The sequence below is a fragment of the Atractosteus spatula genome, chromosome 2, assembly GCF_055471065.1.
Source record: "Atractosteus spatula isolate fAtrSpa1 chromosome 2, fAtrSpa1.hap1, whole genome shotgun sequence".
NCBI lineage: Eukaryota > Metazoa > Chordata > Actinopteri > Semionotiformes > Lepisosteidae > Atractosteus > Atractosteus spatula.
The window spans coordinates 55,650,457-55,667,373 of NC_142707.1; the positions used below are offsets into that span (position 1 = coordinate 55,650,457).

Consider the following 16,917-nt stretch of genomic DNA (forward strand, 5'->3'; position numbering starts at 1 on the left):
ATTCACACAACAGACATTAAAGAAAATAAATACTGGATCTAGATCAATAGCAGACAAGAGCTAAATGGATATTAGCTTTTAATTTCATGGTAAGGTTCCAAAATTACCTTTTTAAGTATTAGTAGACTCTATTATTATTTGAGAACAGCACAGGGAAAATTCTTGTTGTGTGTCTTTAAACACAGAGCACGCATTAATCTTCTGCTCACATGTCTTGTTTGGTATAATCTCCTATTTTATGTTTACCTTCATACGATAGTCTTTCATGTTAAACTTTTTTGCCCCAGTTAATCATACTAGTTTTGATTGGGGGGGGGGGGCAGTGGTGTGCATTTAGCACTAAACAAGACTTATAGGGATGTTATATTTGTGTATTAAATATGAACTGAAAAAAAGGCTGGGTTTTTGTTTGCATCATGCTGGAGTACACTTTGTTTTGAATTTTGTATCAAATGGTTTGTTTTATCTCCCATGCTCCAATTTAGAATAAAAGATTTTAATCAACTCAGCTCATGGTTAAAATTAAAAATTCTCATACTGGCACAGGAGAGCTGAAAACATTATTGTTTATTATTGCTGCTCCATCATGGTCTTTTTCTTTGTAATGCTGCTGGCAAAAACAACCAATAGAAAAGCTAAGATATGGGAAGGAAAACAGAACTCACCCTTGCTTATAACTCTACCAACTCTTTTGAAGGTTGAAGTGGCACCTAGCCACAGATATTGCACAAGAAGCCAACTACAGCCTGGCCAGATAATGTAGGATGAACAATTCCTAGGAAGCATATCCAAGCTTTAAATAAGCTATGCATAGCACACGCACAAAAGTTCTCAGCCTCCACAGTGAACATCTTTTTAATAGCATTGCACATCTGTTTAACATGTTTGTGCTGTGTATCTAGCCATTAATTACCATGAACTAGAGAAAAAAAGGTCTACATGCTTTTTTCAAAAGCCCCCCTTCTGGTGTGACAAGCTGTCTGGAAAAACCTTACTTAATAGAGACGAATAATACAGTAATTCACACTTTGGATGTGTACTTTCTGTGAAGGTGCAGAGCCAAGACTTGTTTAAAATAAGCTTCCCCAGCATAATGGGATTTTCGATTTTTCCCATTATGTTTTCACACTCATGGTCTAAATACTGTATTTGAATTCCGCATAAATGTCTGTGTCAGGTCTAACATCGTGCACAAGCCAAGCTACTGCAGCAGACGCATTTGTGCTTTCGTCTCCTTTTTTCTTGTTCTTCATATCGGTCACCTCTGTCAAGGACTGGGCATGTAGAGTAAAATTCTAAGATTTGAATTAAAAAAATTAAATTCTATTAAAAAAAAATACAATTCTCAGGTTTAAAAATGTTGCCAAATGTCACGAATTATTGCCTGAAACCTTTGACTAAGCCATTTTTTTTTAAGATTAGGTTGTTACTATACTATAAAATTGAAGAACATGGTGATAAGCAATAATTTCTTATCACCTGAGCAGAGTTTGAGCAAAGTATTATTTTTCTCTGCTGCTCAATTTCAATTTCTGCTTTTCCTTGTGAATGTTTAAAGAGTTAAATGTTTAAACAGTACTGTGTTTCACTTTTTTCCCTCTTGTGCTCTACTGGGCAGCCTGATATGAGTGGCATGACACATATCACAGTCAGGTACAGCCACGTTAAGAATGAAGGTGAAAGATGGGCCTGTCTCAGACAAAGCTGTGGATCCCATAATCTATGTTTTGATGTGTCCCTGACTTTTAGTTGCTAATTTTGGAAAAGTCATCACTGCCATTAACAACACTGCTCGTGAGAAGACATTAAATTTTTTGGGAATCATAATAATGAGGTTTCTATTATAGCACCAGTTAAAACTACAGAGAGGGGTTATTCAGTAAGGAAAAGGCTTTTGTTATTCATATTTCAGTATTTCTATTTATTTTCTAGACAGTGTTATACCTTTTATTGCTACTGTGAAAGTTCTGAAGCTTTCAGTCCTGACATACATGGTATTGGTTCCTTAGCATTCACTGTTATGCATTCAGACTCAGTAAGTCACTTTCTAAATGCCTTTTCACAATTAGACCAATTTAGTTGCCATTGCTACAATCTACAAATTACAGAGGTTTACAGTTGCCATATTGCAACTAACGGCTTCTGTATTTTATTATTTCAGTCTTGGGAAATGAACAGAATAATGTGAAGCCTTGTTTGAGTTGTAGAAAGTCAAAGGAACTGATATGTAGATGCATGACATTATTTTAAGAAATTTCTTAAGACGGCTTCGTCGATTGTACTGTAAGTGTACAATTCATGGAAGATGTTAAATCTCTGAACCCTTTCATCATTGAACTGCATGAAATTATTACAAGTTGAATAGATAAAAAAAATTATATGTGCTGAGATATTAAATTAAATATATCAGTAAAAAAGACAGAATTTCAAAACTTGATACAGTGTACTGGATAAGACAGTACAGTAACATGTATTTATACACTGCTTTATGGCCTGCTGAAATCAGTCGCTTCAGCTGTATTTGCATTTATAGGATACTGTACATTTAACTTTTTTCAAAATCTTAAAAAGATTAATTTAACTCTTTTTTTTAAATCTTTTTTTTTTGTTTATCCCAACAAAAACTACTAGATTCTCATAGCTAAAAGAACACAAGAACGGTTACATTAAGTTTCTGGTAGCTTGAGTGGATCAGATCAAACCAGTGCATTTGCTTAAAACCAATGTCAGGGCAGCTTCATCAAGATGCATACTGTATTACACTTCATGTAATGGAATACCTTAGAATACCTCCTACTGTATTTAAAGTCTTAAAATCACTAGGATTAAGACCTGTAGTTATAATGTAGGGTAGATGTTAAATGGTTCCTATTTTCTTTCTTTGTGATGCCATCCATTACATTTCCATTGTACAGTGGTATATTTGGAAATAATTAAAAAGCAGTGAAAACAGCATGGATATTTTTCCAGGTTACAATATCTAAAATATTTGTCCTACCATCAAGTGTTTCAACTGAGTTGTTTTTTGGGGGGGGCTTTCTTGGAATTATTGGAATTTCTATGTCGTATTGAACAAATTATATTGTCAGAAAATATTTCTTTGTTGAAAATCCAGTCTATTTTAATTATATACGTTTTCTATCCCTGGAAAGCACTAAATTTACCTTGGATTTAAAATGTGATGAGTGGTAAGCACAATGGTATCCTGACTTAGCAGCAACAAAAGGGCTGGAAATTTCTGTCGCAATGTACTGCATGGATTAAGAAAATAAAAATAAAAACCATATGAAATGTGATCTTATTGTACATATTATACAATACAATAATCGAATGAATAGATTGTTTTCCAGTGAAATGAAATGATAATATAGTATACTGTATTAGGTTATGTATTAATTTATGTATTGTTGCTGACTTGGGGAGTTTTTCTTCCTATACAAGCAGAGTTAGTTACTGTATTTTTAAATGTTATTTATTTGCAGTTCCAATTATTTCTGTTGGCTGCGTGCACCAGACAAGAAACAAAGAATACCCCCATTTAAACCCTGTATGGCAGGTCTCCTGAACGTCTCGGATTCGGTAGGAGGAATAAAGCCTTACAGTCCAGCTCTCAGCATTATGAATCAGTTAATTGTGGCTGGGATTCCCCCCAGTGATGGTGTACAGTGGCTTGACTACTACTAGTGTCGGGCAGATTCAATTTGGCCGGGGTGTCACTGTGGCTCAGCAGACACCTGTGAACTGTCACAGCTGTCAGTGAGAGCGGCTAACAGCGCTGAGGGAGCTGAGGGTCTTTTCACAGTGATCAGTGGTGAAGGGCGCTCAAACGTGTCTGTGGCACAGGCAGGATCTTTATCTCTTCCCTGTCGGCCACTGAAGATGGCAATTAATCAGCAGAAAAAAAAAATTCGGAACTCAATTTTCACCAAACTCAAGATCAGTTGAAATGAATCTCTACTCACCCAAGAATGATCCATTGAAATAATACTGCAAAATTTAAAAGGTTTTTATATTGGCTATCCACATGTTTTTAAGCCATTCCAGGTCTGCAAAGTTGTTCATTTACAGTACCTTCATTTAAAAAAATGAACATTGCACTAAGGAATGCAACTTAATTGTGTTAATTGTTTTAACAAAGTGAATTATTTGCTTTAGCCTCAAATAGCTAATTAATCTTAACTCTAAAGAAGGTTTGGAAGTCATAGAAAAAGTCTCATTATTCTTCCCATTATTAGGAAAATATATCATGTAGTTTGTGTGATCACCTTTACAAGTCCCAGATCTCTATACTCTGTCTTGTGTCTGTGGGAAATTTTATTAAATGAGAAGTTGGTATGGGATGTGGTGTGCTACAAATATTCAATCTGTGAAATGCTTCTTAGAGAAAATGGCCTGAAATTATAGGTGGTTTATGCCTGAAAACAGCTGCTCACCCAGAGCAGGGTGTTTTGTTTGAATTTTTATTTTCTAAAATCGGTTGCCCTACATGATTTCTTAAGGGACTACAGTGAAATAAAATAAATAGTACATATCATATTTTTTCAGAAATATGTGCAGGGCTCAATTGAAAAAAATATAATTACTTAAAAAAGTACTTCACCTGTCAGAATTCTGCTGACGGACTCTGGGAATTGTATAGTATATACTGTAGCACTGAGCCAATTTAGATGTTTCGCCTTGCCCTATTTTATATGTGATTATGTGATTAGGAAGACTGATTATGCCTTTGGTATATTCTCACAAGGAACCAAGCAACTTTATTTTCAAGTTAAAGATGAACTCTGTGGTATTCACCTGAATTGGTGCTGGGTGATGTGAAGGGTAATGAAAATAAAAGAAATGTAGACCCAGTATAAACCACTTTGACACAGAATTATTATTAATGATGTCTGGAGGGGAGTCCCCACGAGTATAAAGTCTCCTTTTGAGACACAGAAACCTTCATCTTTGTAGGTAATATTCATATTTATTGGTGCATGCAGGCTGAGGCTTTAATAAGATGTGGGGGAGAGTGCTGAAGCAAGATTGCATTGCCAGAGAAAGTGTTTTCATGAAGCTGTGATCTGAGCTTCTGTGTTCAAATTAAGTATATTTGGCCAACAAGGAACGAATGGTCAGAAGCATCAGGTGTGCTGACCGAAAGTCCCCAAAGTTTGTGTTTTTTGGGACAGGTATCTCAATATACAGTATATTAAATTGTGTGCATCTGTGTGTTTTGGGGAAATAAACTCACTCGTGTCTTCACTGGCAGTTTTTTCCTGCTTAAAGTTTGTGAAAAGAAGCGAGAGATTACAGTTTTTTTATTGTCTTCAGGGTTTAATCATCAAAATTCCACTAAACATTTTCCTTAAAATTAAAATTAGCTGTTTTGTGACATTGCACCAGATTATTTAAAAGATATACTATAGACTATTTTCTGCGTGCTTCATGTAAGAAGGCAGGAATTAATTGTGTTAAAGCCTTTATTAAGGTCATGACAGTGTAGGTGCATCTGGGCACATGCAATTATTTTGTATATGCATGTTCATTGATTTTGTGCTAAAGTAGTGAAATAAGCAAATATAAATATGATAATGTTAGAGTTTCATTCATTAACCTGATATTTTAAGAATAAAGAATATAAAAACAACATTTAGCAGAAACGTGCTTCTTTCAAATTACAAAACAACAATGAAATGCATGTTTACCTTACAGCTTTAAATGTAAGACACAGTATTTAATTAATGATCGATATTTTACTAACAAAAAGTAGAAAGTAACAGAAAATGAATTGCATTTTGACAGGGTTCAAAATGTGCTTGCCAAGTGACAGAACAATGCCACTTGTTATATACAAGTAGTATATTTTTACTGTATATTATACAATCTACTGTAAGATATGTTCTGATATGTGCAACATAATGCTTTATTAAACACTGCATCTTGAAAAATAAATTCCTTTAAAAAATTGCTTAAACATTGCTTACACGTTTGTAGCTGCATCAAGAGATTAATTTCATTTATAGTTTGGCTGGGTTTCATTTCCCCCCTTTTATGCGTATTTTGTGTTTGTTTGGACCAATTAATGTTTCTTTAAATGTATATACAGTAACCTTTATGCTAAGTATAACATTGGATTTACTGTCACTGGTGAAGCATTTTTTTGTATTTTCTAATAATGCTGTGCAGTTTGGACTTCTTAGGAAGAAATGCAGTGACTTTCTCTACATTAGTTTAAATTCAGCTTAGAATTTAATTCAAGTGATTTTAGTGTGCCAATACACTCACCACACATCAGCTATCAGTGGGGAGAACAGAGTGATAAAGACAGTTTGGGGATGAGGATTATTAGGAGGCAATGATTGGAAAATTTGGCCAGAATGCTGGGGTTATACCCCTACTCTTTTCGAGAAACACCCTGGGATTTTTAATAACCACAGACAGTCAGGCCCTCTGTATTATGTCTCATCCAAAGGACAGCATCTTTTTACAGTGTAGTGTCCCCATCACTATACTGGGGCATTAAGACCTACATAGACCACAGGGTCAGCACCCCCTTCCCTAATACCTCTTCCAGCAGCAACCTTAGCTTTCCCAGGAGGTCTCCCACCCTGGTACTGACCAGCCTCAAAACCTGCTTAACTTTAGTGGGTTACCAGTTGTGAGTTGCAGGGTGATATGGCTGTTAACTATATGTGGCTTTAGTATATTTCTGAATGATCAGTGAACACAAAACAGGACACAAAGGCTTGTGGGAGTACAGTATGGAACAACCTACCCAGCCATGTTGTTGAAGTTGATATCCTGGCTTCTTTCAAGAAATGACTGTATAAAAAACTTGGATTAATAAGCTCTTGTTTTTTTACTTTTCTTTTGTTCTTTAATTGTGATTTTACTAGTTTATGTGGTTAGACTTCATTCTTCAGTCCAAAACTAAAAATGCTTTGTTATCCAGTTTTTCCTGTGTGTTGTGGTGAATTTGACAGTGCTTTCCTACCACTTCTTTAAAGGCTAAATAAAACAAGGATCTTATTTTTTTTTTACTTTTCACAGATGACTTGCAATTGTTTTACAATCAGTGACGGAGAACTGCAGGAAATTGGAGTTGGTCTGTATCCCAGGTAGGTTTTGTTAAAATAAATGAACCTACACACAATGAGCAAAAATAATTTATTCAAAGAGAATAGACTTGCCTGTCTAGAGCATCTCACCAGCATATTAGAATCATTTAGTTTTCTATATCACTTCCATGTCTGTTATACAGTAGATGACAACCTTTTTTCTCATGAACATCTGCTGTAGCCTTTACATAATGTGCTGAACATCCAGATACCGCAATTTGTCTCCCTTCTGTCTTGTGTCTGATATAATGTACAGTACTAGACATACAGTATCTTTTTATGATATGGCTACAATTGAATAAAACATAGAAATAAAATTTGAAGCGATTTGAAGATTTTTGTGAGCTGTGCATATACTATGTAATCAGTATTTATTTTTTAAAATAACTTGCTTTGAAACATTAGGGGTTATTAAATACAAACGTATTCTAAAGACGTGAATAGGCAGATGAAGGCATAAGTAGTTGATGGAAGCAGTGGATGTAAGAAAAAGGAAATAAAATGCCATTATATTTAGAAAGCCAAATGCTCTCCATATCTGCCAGAGATGTAGTGACAACAAAGAAGTTCTGCATTTGTTTGTGCCAGTCAACCATTACCAAACCAGAGATGAAACACCACAATCACTATACAGTACTTTCCTCTCAAACCGTGACAATTTTCTGAACATTCCATCTACTGTATGACAGTTGCATGAACATATGAGCAAGGTACTGTACAAACTCTGTACCTTATTTTACAGTACTGTATCTCTTTATGCATTTGTGTTATCGATCAGAGCACCATGATAGTGAAAACCTCATGAACTGAATACTTTGTGGTCTTTTTCTCTTTTGCTCAATCCCTTTTGCTCTTACTCACATACTGTACAGTATATAATGTGTTGAATTAATTCCTGACTCAAATAAAAAAAGAAAGGAGAAATTGACATTGAGCCATTGAGGTATTTATAATGCCTATCTGCATCACATCTATTTGGAAACAGTTGATCACACCATCTTTTATTCTAGTCTGGACTTTTTCTTATGAATTTATAATATCTGTACATGGTGTCTTTACCAATTATCTACCCACTTGAAAGTCTGTTTCAGCCTTTCTGAAATTTAACTAATTTAACAAATGACAATGATCCTGAAGACATTTACTTGATTGTTCATACTATAACATTTCTCATTCATTTAACCAAAATTCCTTAATTCCTTTGGTCTCCTTTTGTAGGCTATTTTGAGGTTTCTCAGTTTGTTTCTAATCTATGCAATACACATGACAATTTATTTTTTTACTGTGATTTCAAGTTGTACAATTACTTTGTTTATGCAAAAGATGATGTAATTAATCAGGAGAAAGTGCCAAGTTCCTCACACAATAGAATTGATGCTAGTAATTAGACAAAATAATGCATTTAAGGTTTATTTCCATCTAATTACTGCGTGCTTAAACCTGCTCTTTCCAAATGAGGGGGATTTCCTATGTAATTGTTGTAGAACTAATATATCTGTAACATGCTTAATTCCCTTGTGGGAAACCAAGCAAAAGTTTGTCTTGCATTAATTTCAGATATCTCTGTGATATCTCTCCTGTCTGGAAGTTAGTCAGAGACAAAAAGAAAAATGGTTTTGCAGATTGTAAAGCACTCTTCTACTAGCTGTGCTAAAGTAGACGTCTAGCTTCTTCTTTCTGCAACCTGCCTCCAGATTCTCGAGAGCATAAAATTGCCAAATAACTCATAACAGTGCAGACAGTAGTGGATAATGTGTAAAAGTCAATCTAATGATATCTGAAGTTCTCTTGATTGTTTTATTATTTTTTCTTCTATTGTTCGACTGTGCTCAGTGACATGATGGTTAGTGCTGCTGTCTCACAGCTCCTGGGGCCTGGATTTGATTGCAGACTGAGGCACCTTCTGTGTTCATGTACTGTAAACCCAACTTGCTGAGTTGATTGGTTTTTATATTGTCTGTGTTAATGTGTGTGATCCAGTACTGGCAAGTACCCTATGCATCTGAGATGGGCTTCATGTTGCCATGTCCCTTATCAGAAATAGGCCGCTTTCTAATAACTAAAGAACACATGTATTTTTTACAACAGTGGCTACAAGCTTCATTGCTTTTTAATCTTTCATCTTCATTCATCCCAAATGAAAAGAATTTTCAGGAGATTTGGAGTTTTAAAAAAGCATCTGTCTTGCTCTGGTAGACCTTCTGAAATTTGTATTCCTACTTTGGGTAACAATTATCTTTGCTCTCTTCATTCTTCTCATCTTTGTGTAAAAAGTTTGCATTGGCTGATTAGTATCACTTTTGTGTGTCTTTTTCAATTAATATATTGATACTAAATTAAAAACTTTTAATGGCTTTTGGCTACTCTACTGAGTTCTTGGTTAAAAAAAATTCTTGAAGAAGACAGTTAAGACTCACACAGAGAATCTCAGTAATGTATTTAATCTTTTGCATAAAAAACTAGAAAAATTAAATAGGAGTATTTCTCCACCTATATGTCAAGACACATATAGCATTATATTTTTTTCCAATGTTCAGAATTCATACAAAAAAATCCAACTCTTATTATGGGCTAGTTCATTAATACCACTGTACTTACAGTACATAAAGAATGTGCTCTTCAAAGGTATTAATAACCACAAATATAAGCAGACTCTGTAATATGCTGACAACCCTCTGTGTAGTCAATAATGCAATGATTAAAAAGATCAAGAAATCAGCAGAGAATCACCAAACACTAAGTTATTCAAGCAGGAGTGTTCTATTATATTTACTGAATACAAACAGGCAAGACTGTAAAGTATATTGAAGTTAAAACACAATTACATTGTCCAATAGATACAGCAGTAATCCAGTAAATATCACAGTTGCCTCTTTAATTTTTGAGTATGCCTTCTATCATAGTAACCTAAAGTGTGAGAAAGAGAAATCACAGATCTAAGGAAATTCAAGGGATGAAGCACATTAATTTTTATTCTGGAGATGCAAGCTTGAATAGGACTGAAATGCTACTATAAGGTGTTTACTGTAATGGGATGTGAAGATGCATACATCTTAATAAGGCATCCAAGATTTTTCAGCAGTGGCACATTAATTAATATTAATTTTATACCCTTATTACACCAATTCCTTGAAAGTCATTTGTTAAGAGAAAATTTAAGTTAAATTTATGTTCAGTATTAGTAAAGACAGTAATACAGTAAAGATAGTTAAATACAGTATATAGTACGCTCATACAGTAAATACAGTATTTCTTACTTGTATCACTAACAGGTTGATGGGCACTTTGAAGTCATGATAAAAAGCAAAATATTTTGAGACAAGGCTCATAAAAATGGCTAAAGCTCTGGGTACACAACTAACAGTACAATAGAAAGACAGCAACTAGCTGTGCAAGGGATGTTGGGAAGCACTAGCAATATACAAATTTTTTAGTTGTATATCCTGGTAGTGACAATTCACTATGCATAATTACACTGCCATCTGTAATAAATATCCTATATTACAATGATTTCTTTTGAACATAAAAATGTATGCTTGTTTCAAGAAGAAGTTCAAAGAAGACTGTCTTTTTTGCTCCATTTTGTGGCATTTAACATACAGTGTAACATAAAGAAAATCCAAAGCTCATTTATTAATAATTTATTGGTTGTCTGAAAAATTTAGTATAGTCTAAGTGAAATAAATGACTAAAATTCTAAATGTACAGTATCTTTCTAAATTAGTATCTCTTTTAATAAAGGAGAGTGAAATGCAGTTTGAAGTGAATAAAGTGATGCATTTAATCTTTAACTGAGAAGAATTGCTTTTTGCTTTTGCTCTATGGCATTTCCAAACCATAGTAAACGACTTCTTTTGAATTTCAAAATTTTTATTAAAGATCTTTCTTAATTATTACAAATATAAGTAAAGAGTCTAAGTATTTAGACATATAAAGTATTAAATAAAAACCATTATACAGTATACAGTATATAATTTTATATTTTAGATTTTTTCAGTGTAATTTAATTTTGTATTTTACTATGTCTTCTAATTGCTGATATACTGTACCTGTACAAGTAATGTCATATTTTATTTCTTCACGTTGGCAACAGAAGTGCAACAATTTCCTTGGGAATTCTAAATTCAAAACAGCTCTGTTTTTTCCTGAAACATCCTGCTGTACATTCTATAGTTATCCTGAGGGCTTTAGGTGAATCTAAAGATTTTGGATGTCAACATCTTGTGTGACCATATGGTGTTCTGAGTGAAGCAGCGCAGAAATCCATAATCTCTCTTGAAATAACTTGCCAACAGTTGCTCTACTGATCTCCATTAAGCCCACTCACAGACCTATGTTGCCTGCCATACCATCCTCTAAAAACAAGAAGCTTTTTCATGAAGAAAACGTTTAAGACTAATGCTATCCCACTGTCTAGAAATGACTAGACCCTTGATGGTAATCCGCTTGGCTTTTTTTTGCTTTGAAAAATAAACCTATGAAGTGGGTTTCTGAAATAATTCCAGAGCACCACTATCTTTTCTGGAATGTGGTGACCTGATTGGAAACAAAATTGGACAAAAGTAGTGAGGTCAGCTAGACCAAGATCATGATGGATGTTCAGTACACATGTGGTTCTGGCACCTTCAGTCGCAGGATGCAATGTTGTATGAAGTGTATATTGAAAATCTTGGCTTTCTATAGTAATTTGGAAATACTTATAGAAGGTACCTGTAAGTCTCCTTAAAGTCTGGTGTTCCTATTGATATTTCAAGTCGCTTAGCAACGAAAGGTGCCAATGATGTTTCAGTAAAAGGGGATTTTTCTCAACATGTCTGTGCTATATTCTTTGTATTTTCCCTGTTTTTAATTTTTCAGTTTACTAATTTTTCAAAATGTACCTGGACCTGTGTCCAGGCTTGCTGATTTTTACATTATGACTTAACGTCTGAAATGTTAAGACTCTTGCTCTAATTAGCTTAAGAAAATGTCACCACCGTGCTTGTGCATTCTGTTCAATTAAATAATAAATTAGGAGAGATCCCCAGAAATGGTATCAGTATTCACCCCTTTAGTTTCCATAAAGAAAAATCAGAAAACATGGCAACCTGTTTAACCTGTCATGGCAACCTAAATAAGTGATTTAAGAATGAAAAAACATAAAACTGAATATTGTTGTTTATAAAAAAAAAAACTGTTTGGGGCACTATGAAAGAAAGAGTGAAAAATATTGGTGAATTAAGAGACTTGAAAACTGACTAGCATAACAAGTTATTTAACTTAATAATAAATTAGGAACTGTACTGTAACTACAATTACAAAGTAAAGTGCTTAAATCTGTATTGTATATCTGTATTAATCTGAGTGCTTAATTTCACTTTTATGGTAAAAATATTACACTATGAAACTATTTAAAGGCAGATCTCCTGACAAAAGAAAAAAACACAAATGTTGTTTCTATTAATTCAACCTACAGTAGTTCAAGATAGAATTGTTTTATTTTCAATTTAGCTTTGAGCCTCAACCCTTTCTTTTGTGATATTACAGTAGATGAAAAAAAAAGAAATTCATGACTTTTGCAATCCAGTTAAGGTATGACTTTTATTGACCTTAGTTTCTTTTTGATACATCTACAGTAGTATGTGGTTAATTCCCAAAATGTTTTTGAAAACATACAGTAACATACCCTCTACTTTAGGATGAATGTTACTGTATATACAATTTCTAATCCTTATTCCAAGAAAATCTAAATATTAAACAGGTAACATCAATTCCACATTACTTCTTATTCTTCTTATTCATTACTTCTTATTATTTAAGTAAATCAAGAATTCTTTATATTTGGTCCCCAATATATATAAGCAGGATTAAAGTTGCACACTTTTCAAGTAAATTATAATTTGAATAATTACGGTAGGTAGCTGCATCAGCATGCGTAGGCTGCAAAGGAACAAGTAATAGGTTTATTTCATGCTGAAAAGAGAAGAAAGAAAACACAGCATTTCAGCTGTGGAGCCTTCTTTGGGTGTGAGTTATTTGAATAATTACTACAGGATTGTTTGGCTTAAACTGGGTTATTGTATTGTATTAAACCCTGTATTGATAAAGAACAGAAACTATTCATGTTTAGGTGCCAAGCAAGGCTTAAATCAGCATTGTCCTACAGAGGGTGCTAAAGCTGTTCACAGGTATCAGACATAATTTTAATTGTCTGTAATCAAGGTACTCATTTAGGAAATTAATCAAATCTCAGGTGTTGCTCTACAGTGACTCATCCTTGCAGGAATTACCTTCAAAGAACATTCCAGTACCCATATGGGAAACCAGGAGTCTTTCCTTTCCTCCATGATCAGTGGGCAACAAGTATTATATTTTTTAGTGCTATAGACATCTGTAAAGGCGTCTGTGGCAAATTGGTTTAAAGGGTGCTATAGTAAATAGAAAACTAGAGCACAAAGAATGGTTTGCAATGGAGGTTATAATAATAATTTATTTTACAATAATGGGACAATAATGGGTAAGTTTAAGATAATGCATGGAACATTATTGAAGTACTAAATGAATGTTTCACTCAGGTGTTCACCAAGGAAGAAGTTAACAAAACAGCAGAAGGAAGAACAAAGCTCTCTGTTAAACAGTATCAGCATAGAACAGGGAGCATGTTTGAGGTAGTCAAGACTAATAAATACACATTGCCCAATGGTATCCTTGAGGATCACCTACTGTATATGGAAATCAAATACTAGGGAATAGTCAGCATGGATTAAGAAAAGGTACAGTAGGTCTTGCCTAGCTAACCTCTTAGGATTATTTGAACAAATAACAACGGTAATGGACACACGCAAAGCATCTGATATGCTTTATTTAGGTTTTTCAGAAGGTATTCTCAAATTAGAGGTGCTTGTTCTTTTAGACGTTCAAGATACGGAAGTCTTTAGGTTGAGAACTTGTTCATAAATAGAAAACCAAGAGAACAGATAATTGGTTAATACTCAAATTGGCTTAATGTAATTAGTGGAGTACCACAGAGCTGTATTTGGATCACTGGTCCTCTTAATTCATACTGAAAAATATAAGTATTATTAAACGTAAATACTATTGCCTCATATTAATCTTTTTGTTTGGACATACACATTTCATAAGTACATGTACAGTATACTGCAACAATGACAAACTTGACAATGACAGTATGCCCCAATACTTTTCACTGTAAACAATCTTTCTGAAATTTCTACAATGTTACCTGGCGACCTGTCCATTTGGGTTGCTAATGTGTTTCTATTTGCAAGGTAAAGTTCTCCCACTAAAAGATCTCATTTAACTGCTTTGGGTGTCAAATAAGTGTCACTAAGATAAAGACCAGGCTATAAAGTAAGCTGGCTGCTGGGGTTCTGTTATTTAGGAGATATGTTGGACCTTGATATGGTCTACCCATTGCTGATGAGTTAATGAGAACTTCTCAAAAGGACACAGCAGTGGAGATCAAAGCAAGAGATGTTTTTTACCCAGTGTAATACACCATTACTAATTTACTTACTCCGTGATTTTGAGAGCTTCTGGCCTTCATAGGAACACATATTTTAGTAATGCAAGCAATACCCAGGCTTCATGTTCCAGCTTCCTTGTGGTAAAAGGAAAATAGGCAGACTCTTGGGCTTGTGATTTTAGCTGTAAACATGGTACATGGCGTCCCTGTAGAACAAGTACTTCAAAATAGTTTTTCCTCAACTTTACACACACAAGCATGGACTGCCTCAGTTCAGAAAGGATGGAAATAGTTTTGATTTAAACATTTTCCAATAATTTGTTCAAAGTAATTATCCATCTTTATGAGTTTGTTGATTTTAGAAATTTAAGAAAAGCATTGTCAATTCTTATTTATGCATACACCTACTTGCTGTGATTTCATTTTATATCATGGTGCCACAGTACTGTTTTTCCAAGTCCCTCTGTTTTTGAGGGGTTTTGCCTTTTCCAAGGCCATAAAATGTGCATTTATTAAAATTAGTTCAAATCTGTTCATCGGACAGGCACTGGCTTACTTCCAATGCCCTGTCTCTTAGAAGTGGATTCTTATTTAGGACACTGGACACTCAGAACTTGAGGGCTGTGACGAAAGTGAAACTGTAACATGGCAGTTCTCTGAGAAACTTCTGCCTTCTCTGTGAGAGAGAACTGCCTATCAATGCCAAGACATCCGTCCAAAGAGGGCAGTATGTTCATGGTAGATGATGCTGAAGCTCCCTAGGCATAAATAATTGAACTCATAACACAATAAATAACTTTCTCTTTATTTCAATTTTAAAACTAATAGTGAAACACATCTACTCTGTAACCCCTAATAATAGTGTATCCTTTTTCCAGTGCCTCCCGTAGAGAGTTTTAATATAAGAGAGGTGAGGTTATTTTCTCTACCGTGGGATTGGAAGGGCAAGTCATTTTCACAGTGCAGCAGAAAATGTAGCACGACTCAACAAACAGAGCAGCATAGAAGATAGAAAATATGTGGATTCAGATTTCACAACTGATACGGCCTAGTTTGATTGTTGCAGATTGTTAGTAAACTATTCTTGATTCTGTTTTTATAAAGTATATGACAGTAGGCAAACCTTCACATTTTAACCCGTGAAACTCCTTTAATGTCAACAGAACTGGAGCTTTCACCTTCTCTTACACAAAAATATACTGTAGGATACCTTTCCTTAATTTTCTTTTTACTGTACAGTATATATTTAGCATTACTACCTATTTGTTTTGGTAGTTGAAATGTGACTCGTGTCATTGCAGGATATTGTATATTTTTACATACAAAGAATTTAACTTTTACTTCAATTAAATTTTTACATTGTAAAAGCACCTAATATAACTTAATTTTACATTTTTGATTCTGCTGAATTAAGTTACCAGTGATAATATTTTCTTTTTCAATCATTCTCTGTGAACTTGAAATATGTTGTTGTTACACTAGGGTGACTGGTGGTTTTAGACACTGTGGTTGGGTGGCAGAATCCTACTGAGAAAACTTGATGTGTTTTGGGTGCTAGCCCATCATGGAAATCGGTTTGATACCTCGCCCGTAAATACTACAGCATATGTCTATGGTTCCTGATACAGGTTTCTAGGGGACCACTGTGTTTGGTCTCATTCCAGCTGGGCTCTAAATCTTCAGCCTCCACTTTATCCAATAGAGTGTCGCAGGGCACTGGAGTCTATCCCGGTGGGCAACAGGAGCAAGGCCAGATACACGCTGTTTGGAATGCCAGTCCCTCGAAGGCACACACAGACACAGAAACACACACTCAAATTGCTGACTTTACAGAAGCCAGTTAACCTTCCAGAATGTCTTGAACTTTGGAAGGAAACCAGAACACCAGGAGCAAGTCCACATGTAGACAAGAAGAACAAGCACATTCCATGCAGATAGCGCTACATTAATTGAGCTCAAGGCCCCAGCGCTACAAGGCAGCATTGCGAACCACTCGGAAACTGTGCCGCCCCTAACTCCCTTATGTTGTTGTAAAATAAGATAATTTTGTCTCTTGGTGAAAATGAAGAAGTAAATGTACCAATGATTTCATCTCCGAAAGTTTTGTTAAAGGGAATATTCAAAGTTTTATTTGTCGCATTCCCATATTTGATTTCCAAAGCAAATATGTTTGATCTAGGCCGTTAACACAGTCCTTCAGAGATACAGAAACATGTCTCTTCCTTCTTATCCTACAGCATGTCACTGCTGAACCATGACTGCGACCCAAACTGCGTGATTGTGTTCCAGGGCAGGCGTCTGTTTCTCCGGGCAATCAGGGAGATCCGCCCAGCAGAAGAGGTAACAGCCCAT

The 16,917-nt window shown here is 34.8% G+C and overlaps 1 protein-coding gene across 1 annotated transcript in view; it reads left to right on the top strand.

Annotated features, from left to right (window-relative positions):
- The window catches only part of smyd3 (SET and MYND domain containing 3), a 344,242-nt gene that overhangs the window by 266,717 nt on the left and 60,608 nt on the right, over positions 1-16,917 (top strand). The window contains exons 6-7 of the mRNA XM_088908819.1: positions 7,033-7,100; positions 16,803-16,905. Coding sequence (XP_088764945.1) covers positions 7,033-7,100; positions 16,803-16,905 — 171 coding nt within the window. The remainder of the gene's footprint in view (positions 1-7,032; positions 7,101-16,802; positions 16,906-16,917) is intronic.